Source organism: Coenobita brevimanus, chromosome 38, assembly GCF_032717465.1.
Source record: "Coenobita brevimanus isolate Jiangsu-jjx chromosome 38, ASM3271746v2, whole genome shotgun sequence".
NCBI classification, from domain to species: Eukaryota; Metazoa; Arthropoda; class Malacostraca; order Decapoda; family Coenobitidae; genus Coenobita; species Coenobita brevimanus.
In genome coordinates, this window is record NC_136991.1 from 51,411,063 (window position 1) to 51,421,193 (window position 10,131).

The 10,131-nt window shown below is 44.2% G+C and overlaps 1 protein-coding gene across 1 annotated transcript in view; it reads left to right on the plus strand.

Moving 5' to 3' along the window:
• The first annotated feature begins 2,630 nt into the window (after window positions 1-2,630).
• The window catches only part of LOC145396471 (trace amine-associated receptor 13c), a 26,417-nt gene continuing 18,916 nt past the window's right edge, over window positions 2,631-10,131 (plus strand). Inside the window, exon 1 of the mRNA XM_080269845.1 lies at window positions 2,631-2,831. Coding sequence (XP_080125971.1) covers window positions 2,631-2,831 — 201 coding nt within the window. The remainder of the gene's footprint in view (window positions 2,832-10,131) is intronic.

Consider the following 10,131-nt stretch of genomic DNA (forward strand, 5'->3'; position numbering starts at 1 on the left):
GAAAACTACTGGTGCTATTTTGACTAAAATTACAGGGGTGATGGACTATGACCTTCTGATCACCTGATTAATTTTTGGGCACAACTGGGCCAAGTTCCAGGCTGTAGGCCCAAAAAATATAGGGAAAAAAATTCTCCATAACTCCTTTCAAATTCATGAAACCAAGACTAAAGGTGCATCTTTCAAATCTGCATCCTATAACATGCCTCATTACATCAGGGGGTCACCTCCCAGTTAGCGGTAGGGCGGTCAGTGTAGGATGGGTCGGGCCTAATATTTCAAATGAGCATAAAATCGTAAATTTTCACCCGATTTACTCCAAATTTGATATGCGACATCTTTGACTAGATATCCTGTTGAGTTTATACGTCAGAACGAAAATGACTGCCGGGGACGGGTTTGCTGTGCCTTGGTACCGCTTTCTTGGTTTGACACAATTGCCATCTTGAATGCTGAGCTCAAATACGAGATTGCTAGTTACACAAGAATATGATGCTAGTAACGAAAATCCGCTGTGCGATGGATGGAGGTCCGTAGCAGTGTCTTATTCTACAACTGAACTGGAGCAGGAGATTACTGTTAGGAAGAACATGGCTTTAATCTTGAAGAAGCGATGTGGAAAGAATGTACGACCGCAGTTAGAAATGATCATGATACCTACAGAGGGAAAAAGTACCGCTGAAATCTCTTTCCTGTACTCTCAGCAAGAACTAGTCTACTAGTTCACTCTTTCTGCTTTACACTTAATGCTTCTCCGTCACTTTCCTCCCTGACACATCAGAGAAATGTGTATGGGCAGAGAAAGGCCTTTCATAGTTGAAGAATATTAGCCAGCAGAAGAAAGTGAGATGTAATATGTGTAATACTGGGGGAACTTTTGTTTCCAACTCCAAATATTCCTTCGAACACGCCAGGTTAATTGAGTTTTAAAAATATCCCGTCAAGGCAGAGTAACTCACTGCTAATTTGTAGACAGGAAAGACAAGCTCAGGCGAAAGCTGCTGTAGGCTACATAGTTTTATCGTTAAGATAGTCTTGCCGTTCATTAGTAGTTCTAAAAGTCACATGGTAATAAGATAATTGTAATGAATGACTTGAAATCTGTGTGTAAACAAACTACAATGTTACTTAGATTGATTTTTATATTTATCCCAGGCACTAGAAGCACTCCATTAAAGAAATCAATATCAATATGTACTTGCAGGTTTGGCTCAGTGTATACTATTTTGCTAAAAAATATGGTCTTGTAATGTTAGTACACACACACACACACACACACACACACACACACACACACACACACACACACAGACATCGACACCAAAATGTTACAATTAGTCCTAGCACGTCCACTGCAACATTCCTTCACCATTATTATATTCCGGTGATAGTATTTCCATCACTGAACTGTGTAACAACAAGCATCATCACTGCAGCTGGCTCCGTGCACGTGTAGCACTGCAAGGTGAAGGTATAACTGGTGGAGGTCAGCATAATGGGGAACAACACTGGATAACAGTTTTAGTAGGACTGCTGCTGTCATGTCACACCAACACAAACTTTATCATTCCAGTAGATGTCCCCCCTCCTCCTCCTCCTTCTCTCTCTCTCTCTCTCTCTCTCTCTCTCTCTCTCTCTCTCTCTCTCTGCCAGAATCACTAATCTGAGTTTTCTGTCTTTCATTTCAGATAAAAGCATTCGAGTGGTTTCAAACAGCGATGTTAGCCATGATAACACTGATTTAATAGTTGAAAAGTGAGTCGATGAAAATATGCAAATTATCAAACATGTGAGTTGAGCAAGGACAGACCTTTTGTGCCAAAGGAATTGGGGTAACGAACAAAGATGACAATGAAAGAAGTGATGTTAATGAAAGTAACGACATGGAGAGAACAAGGTGAGAACATGAGAGGATAACATCGGAGCCTACAAGCACCCACAAGCAGTCAAAGAATATCCGTGAACTGGAGTAACAGACAAAGACATGAGTGAAGTGGGAGGGATTATAATGGTCTCAGGTGAGCGAGGTGAAAAAACCAGCAGCATGTAACACCGGGCTCCTCGCAACCAGCCAAAGAAAATTCGTTTATTCGAGTATCATACACAGACGTAATTGAAAGAAAAGTGTTGGTAACAGTAATAATAATAATGGCATCGAGTGAGCAAGGTGAAAGCATGAGAACAGGCGGAAATATCAGGGTCCGTGGGGAGACCAGAAAAAGGGTCCCAGCAGTAGTTGCCAAAACTAATTCTACAAATACAGCTGAACTTGCTCTTTAAAAAATCTCTAGAATATCGCTAAGCACAGAATACACTAGGAAGTCGGTAGAAATGATGCTAAAACCTCTTGGAAATTGCTAAATATTGTGAAAAAGTACTGAGATACCTTGGGATTTGCAAATATCGCTTTTGTCGCTAAATGGAGGTAGCTCTAAATCCAAGAGGAAAAATGCAGAATTGGCAAAGTGCTGAAACCATGGAAATTGCAAAACTTTGTAAAAATAACTAAAATATGGCTAGAGATATTGTCATAAAATGGAGGCGGTGTCTCAAGATCTATCGAAGAAAACGCTAAATTGGCTAAGCTAGCTGGAGGCTCCCCGGGCTGCCTTCAGCACAACGTCAACAAGATGGTGGGGCGGGAAACGGTGCCGGATGTAAACAACTTCTCCTGCTGGACGCCCGTGTTCCAGCATCCAACATTTCCCTCTGCGGCAGATATTGTGAAGGCGGTGGTGTCATCCCTGTTGGGCCTTACTGTTATTGTGGTGAACAGCGTTTTCCTTGTGGCTCTTAATAGCAAGCGACACTCCAGGCATATGTCATTCCAGGTCAGTCAGTTTGTCTATCTTTTTTCATATGTCAGTCTGTCTTCTTGTTGGCAGGTGGGGGCGCTCACCATCCACTCACTCTGCTCTTGGGTGCCTGCCCTTTCCTCTCTTCCTTCCTTCTTTCCTTCCTTCCTCTTCCGTCTTTCTTTCCTTCATTTTTTTCGCCTTCCTTCTGTCTTTGGGTGACTAAGTGACAAGCCTTATAATTTCCTGTACGCCAGGAAACCATTTACTACGCTGGGTGGTAACCATACAACCAAGTTATGACGCCTGGTGGTTTTGTGGGTAATTTAAGCGTTCCAATCGGATTAAGCCGGTGTAGGTTTATATCCAAGGAGTGGTTGGGGTTTATTGTCCACATAATGTCACTCAGGGATTAGGCTATATATGTATATATATATATATGTGTGTGTGTGTGTGTGTGTGTGTGTGTGTGTGTCTATCTGCCTATCTATGTGTGTGTCTGTCTGTATATATGTCTGTACTCTATCTGTTTATCTATATGTGTGTGTCTGAGTCTCTAGGCAGTGTCTGTCTATATTGATCTGTCTATCTGTGTGTGTGTGTGTGTGTGTGTGTACCTATGTCTGTTTATCCATATATATGTGTCTTCTGCTTATGTGTCTGTCTACTTATACGAGTATATACCAGTCTGTATGTTGATATCAGTTTGTCTGTCTGTCTGTACATCAGTCTAGCTGCCTATAACTAGACGACTTAATAGCAGAGAAGTTGGCCACAAATTGCCTCTGTATCGCCCTGTCTTCCACCATGAGGCTGCTCTACCTCCAAGTCACGCCACCATCAGTCATATACTATACTTCGCCCCAGTCCTCCACCCCATCCTCGGTCTCCCTCTCTCTTTGTCCCCCTCCACCTTATACTTGGTCTCTCTATGTCCTTGTCCACCTCTGCCTCACTTATTTAGCTACACTCTCCTGTAAAAAAATAGTCAATCTTTCCTTCACCGTTGTCTCCACTTGGCCAGATCACGTGAGGGTACTTTTCCTAACATTTTCCAGCACATCCGATGTACCTTTTGCTAATAACTTAGAAGAATGTTATTAATATTTTGTTCGTGCTGTTGCAAACGATTTTATTCAGCTCAGGAGAGACTTTCAGAAGTATAGAGGATAAGCTAAAGCATTCACTAACCCTTCTCTCCTATAATTTGTCCATCTTAACTTGACTTAGGTTTTGTACTTTTGCAGAATTGTAGCTAATTTCACTAGTTCAGAGACAAAATAAGGCAGTGCTACGGCTCACCATCCTTTCCGTGGCACTTTCCTTGTGAATGGCATCATAGCATGGTGTTAATATATGTTACAGGTCGGTTCGGTACTCAGGAAGGTGGGATGGAAATTCAGTATAAGGAAGGAAGGGCAAAGGGTGCTTTCAGCATCGTTCTGATGATATATTTTGTGTTCTTACGAGTCCACCACCATAATATTTTATTTTACCAAGGGAGGGTCTCTGGTAGTGAAAGAATCAGTGAAAGCAACATTTCTCTCATCCAGTTTGAAAAAGTATCTAATAAATTAATATAATCATATATGATAAGAAAAAGGCGGCAAATACTGTACGTCGTCGGTATCAAAGAGTTATCGGATGTTAATAAGCTGAAGATTTTTGACAGACAGTAACTTTGCGAATCTTTGAAGGAAGGTTTGAAAGAATGGGTGTTGCAGTGGCAGGAAATAGTGCAGAGTGGTGCCTCAGGGTAAATACCCAAAAGTCAGAAGTACTGATTGGTAACAAGCAAGAGGGAGATGGAATGCAGGCCAGAGATATAATTGTCAGGGAAATGAAATAGATTGTAAAGTTTAACTAATTAGGACTGATGATAACAGAAAAAGGTGCTTGTGAAGAGGAGGTTGGTGAGAGGGCAAAGGCAGGCTGGACGAAATGACGGGAGGTAGATATCTGCAATAGCGTGCGACAAAACAATGCTACAGAGGTTTAAAAAAAATGAAATGGTGATAAAGCAGGCTTATGGCTCGAAGGGCTGGGCAGGGGGAAAGAAAGGAAAAAAGCTTGAAACAACTGAAATGAAAATGCCCGGGTGGTTGTTGGGCGTTTCATTGAGAGACGAGCGGCGGAGGGTAGGTATGGTGTGTATCAGTGAGGAGATTAAAATAACAAAATTGAGAAGGTACGGTCATGTGGTGAGAAGAGAGGAGCAAGACCCAGTCATGAAAATATGGAGAATGTCAGTGGAAGGAAGAAGGTGAAGAGGGAAGACAACTGATTGGGTGGAAAGATGTGGTTCAGAGAGGTCTGAGAGATGTTGGATTCATGGAAGACTATGCCATGGACAGATGGCTATGGAAAAGGCTCTTTGTACACAAGAAACAATTCCTGTCAATAGGGAATGACTATTTGAAGAAGAAAAATGTTTCTTTCATAGTACCTGGTAGATATTGCCCATGGAAGTATGGTTGGACTCTGTGCTGTTCATTGTTATTGTCATATACCCATGTTCAGTACTGAGCCGTAACAAGACATAAACATCAAAGTATGGCGGTAGTCATGAAGATGTGTTATGAAAACAACGTAGAACCGTAACATATTCTTACTCTGCCATCGCGCCACGGAGAAACAAGTTGCAAAAGGACGAAAATCTGTGCCAGGTTAAGGTGAGCGCACTGTAGTCACGAAGAAGTACTGCGGAAAGGATGTACAACCGTAGCATTATCTTATTCAGCCACTGAGCTACGGGAAAATAAACTGCAAAAGGTCGGAATTTTGGACAAGTCAAAGTGTCCGAAGAATAGTCACGAAGAAGTGCCAGAGAGGAAATGTACCGGTAGATCCAATTGAGCTGCAGGGAAATAAGCTACCATAGGACGAAAATTTAAGCCAGGTTAAACTGTCGTAACTGTAAACAATCTATGAAGGTAATATTAGCAGCGGGGATGAAAGCCTAGGCCGTAGGGGTTATAGCCATTAGAGACAGTGGCCAGGCTTACCTCACAAGGCAATTATAGACGCAGTTTCGGGATCAGAATTATAACAGTTGGCGATTTTGTTTCACACACACTTTTAGGGAATGTTTATGATATGATTCAGGACATTTATAGTTGCTCCAAAGTGTTGATAGTTGTGTTGGCGAATATTTATAATCCTGTTTACCAAAGCGTATATAGTAATGAGTTTGGAGAATGTTTATAGATGTGTTTCCAGAATGTTTATAGATATCTGTTGTCTGTTGCTTTTACGTTTACGAGTGCCGATACTTGTGTTGGAAAATTAATTAATTCGTGTTCCAGAATGTATATAGTAATGTTCTGGAGAAACGTTTATAGTTGTGTTTCCAGAATGTTTATATCTGTGTCCCTGAGCACATCCGGGATACTGAGCCCGGCCCGTGTGCTAAAATACAGGCCATTCTGTTCAGTAAGATGGCCCTGCTGGTCTAAATCCGGGAGGCCCATTACAGCCACACTATGCCCTGAGAGAGAGAGAGAGAGAGAGAGAGAGAGAGAGACAGAGACAGAGACAGACAGACAGACAGACAGAGACAGAGACAGCCAGCCAGACAGACAGACAGACGGAATCCGTTTGTGTGTGTGTGTGTGTGTGTGTGTGTGTGTGTGTGTGTGTGTGATCTTATCTCTCTCTCTCTCTCTCTCACGTACCCGGATGCACTCCTTTCACCGTCCCTTATGTCCTTCCAATACTTCCTGTAAACAAACTATTTAAATCCATCTCGAGATTTTATGTTTTTTTTTTTACCACAGGGCTTATGGCTGTGGTGGTGATAGTAGTGAAGGTGGTGAGGGAGTGGTGATGTGGTGGTGGTGCGGAGGGGGTGTGGTGGTGATGGTGTGAGAGTTGGTGGTGGTGAAGAGGAGTTGTGTGATGGTGGTGGTTGTGATGATGTGGGGGATTGTGGTGTAGGGATGGTGCTGGTGATGAGAATGGAGATGACTGTGATGTTGGAAAGGATGGTGGTGAGGATGGATGAGGTGATGGTAGTGGTGATGATGAGGGTGGTGAAGGTGGTAGTGGTGGTGATGACGATGAGGGTGGGGTTGGTGGTGAGGGTGGTAGTGGTGGTGGTGGTGGTGATGAGGGTGGTTGTGGTGGTGATGATGAGAGTGGTTGTGGTGGTGGTGGTGGTGATGATGAGGATGGTGGTGGTGGTGATGATGAGGGCGGGGTTGGTGGTGAGGATGGTGATGGTGATAAAACTAAAGGTGGTGGTGTGAGGGTACTGGTGGTGATGAAGATGGTGACAGTAATGAATATGGTGGTGATGGTGAAGATGATGGGGGCACTAATTCCAAACTCTGTGTGTGATATGACCGCCTGTCTGTGTGGGCTTCATGCTGTCCTACCCTGCGATGCGTCATTCTTAGCCATTATCTTCGTTTTACAGTTTGATTTGATAGAATGTACTAATCATTCACAAGACTCATGGACATATCGTTTCGTTTATAAAGGCTCCAACATGCTTGCATGTGTCAGCCTTGGTCACCTAATGGCGGCTGTTCATGCTGCTCGATCTGTGGCAGCCTCCCTTTTCAGTCTCGTATCCCTGAGGTCACACTAGGTATTTTTTGATTTGCCTCTCGCAGCCCTACTGCCAACGTCCACATTTCTCGCTTTCGCACCCAGTTGTCATCCCTCATCCTCTTCACATGCCGAAACCATCTCAGTCTACCACTTCTCATCGCAGCATCAATATAGTGCACTCCAGCCCCGTCCTTCCTCTTGACTCTTCAACACATGCCGCTTTCAAAGATCCCTTAGCACGGAGGGAGATCCCTGTCAATGTCAGGAGAGGCAGCAGCTCCCTGAACTTCTCCCAACCACTCCTCACTCTATCCACGGAGCTAGCTCTAGTCCCACCTCCAGCACATAAAGTGTCTCCCATGTAACAAAACTCTGAGAGATCAAGCCTATCACGCCTGACAGTCTCCACATGCGCACCCCGACACACTGCACACATGAAATCAGCATTATCTCTCAGCCTACCTCCAGTGTCACTACATCTCTTATGCATTCACTTGTCACAAACACTGCATTAATTAAATTAATTAGGGGGAAAGACAGACCACAGGCCCCACCCACTTGAATAGTCCTAAGTTCAGGCATGGGACCTGGGACTCTTAGACCACCAGCCGGGACCAGTGATTGTGGCAGTGGAGACCGCGATACCCTGCCAGGACACAGCTAGCCTAGTGAGACACCCTCAAGCCCATCTTGGCAGTGTAACAGCCCCACCATTATACGAGTACACCCACTGACAGGGCATCCTCCTGGGGCACTGCTTCCGGGTTCGGGCCCCTCTCTATTGGGCGGAAGTTGCAGCCTAGAAACCTCATTTTACTGTACCTTCTAGCACAGATGCGAGCCCCATCCTTTCCCGGTAAAAATTATGCTGGCGGAGCCCGCGTCACACCTTCCCTCAGTAGGTCCGCCACTAGGTAGCAGGGGCAAAGTTTTCTGGTTGCACGCCCTTGTTAGTGTCAACTGAAAAAGTCAGCAATTGGGGATGGTGAGGATATTCTGATGGCTAGTGAAACAGGGGCTCCAGCTCTCCCTGTCACCAGCATTCCCATACCACCCTGATCAGCTGGTCCTACAGCGTATTCCTTACTATCGTGAAAACACCCTACGAGATAGACCTAGCTGTAATCAAGACGGTTGGCTTGTATTAATGCATAGAAGTGCATACACCCGGAATCAATAGACTTGCAGAATTGTCAGATGTGAAGCAGCGGTTAATTTATCCATGGGTGGTTCAGTGCGGCATGCAGTACATCACTGGGTGGGTGTGTACATATAACTCTACGGAATCGTCTCGCCGGGTTTCACTAACATATTGAAGGGATACATGGGGCTTCCTGATCCCTTCCAGGCTTCCACTGCGATGGCGTTTTATGTGTCATTCTTACTATCTGCAGATGATTTTATGAACGTTCAGGGAGACTTTCAGAACTTGATGGGTTAGAAATAGCGTTTGTTAACCAGTTCATTGCAACAGCTCTCTCCTTAACTCATAATATTCTTGTAACAGCAAAGGTGAAATACGAGAGGACACAGGTGAATCTAGGGGTGTTGCTCATGCTGCCCAGCCAACACCTCTGGCTTATCACACTAAGTTACTATCCAGTATTGTGTCTAGGTAGGTGCAGCTTTTATTGGCTCTTATCTCACTTCTTCCTCATAAACCACCCTTTCTGACAGATGTTACTTGGTTGACTTAGAGCAAGGGGATATAGAACTCACATTCCCATGGAAAATGATATGGGCAACACCCCAGAAATATTCCTGGTTCCAGCCCTGGAAGACGTCAACTCCTTCACTGCTAGTACTTTAGGTCGTTTGTGTTTTGTTCCTGTTGCGGTTAGACAATTATAATCAGCGTTGGAGAGGCGGTCGAGCTAGAAGGGTTACAGTAGGTACAGATTTCATTAACCTTCATTACACGTGAGGTATTTCCCACATTAATATATTTTCGAGGTACTGAAGAGCATAGTTATGTTTTCTCGCAGTAATTAAAATCGTTTGGAGAGACAGGAGGGCGTAATTGTAGGTTGAGGTCGGGGTAAGGCCAAGGATTGAGTGTGATTTTATAGCGGCCTTGATTCACCTTAGCTACACAAGAGGTTTCGCTTACATTAAAACAATTAGGAGGGACTGAACGGTAGAAGAGTACATCGACTGAGGGGAGCTAAGGTAAATCAAATCGTATGGAGATGGAAAGAAGTAAATAAAACGTGCATTATGGGACTGACAGTTCTGAAGTGATATTAGGTTAATGCCCAAGGATTTAATCTGAATTATGCACACACACACACACACACACACACACACACACACACACACACACACACACACACACACACACACACACACACACACACACACACACACACACACACACACACACACACACACACACACACACACACAAAGAAAATCACCCAAAGCCGGGCATCTCTTGCCGTAAAATAACAAGTTTGAATCCACAGTGTTCTCGGAAATTCTGAGAGGCAGACAGACTTAATTAGAAAGTTGTTTTAGGAAGCAGGGGGCAGCTTGTGTGGGATTATTTCGGTAATTGTGTGTGTGTGTGTGTGTGTGTGTGTGTGTGTGTGTGTGTGTGTGTGAGACTGGGTGGGGTGTAGGTAAGGGTGTATGTCTGTGTGGGGTGGGTGGGGGTGTATGGCTGTGGGGTGGGTGGGGGCGGGGTTGTAATAGTTTGTGTGTGTGTGTGTGTGTGTGTGTGTGTGTGTGTGTGTGTGTGTGTGTCTGAGGGGAGGATGGAGAAATAACACCATTCATCATA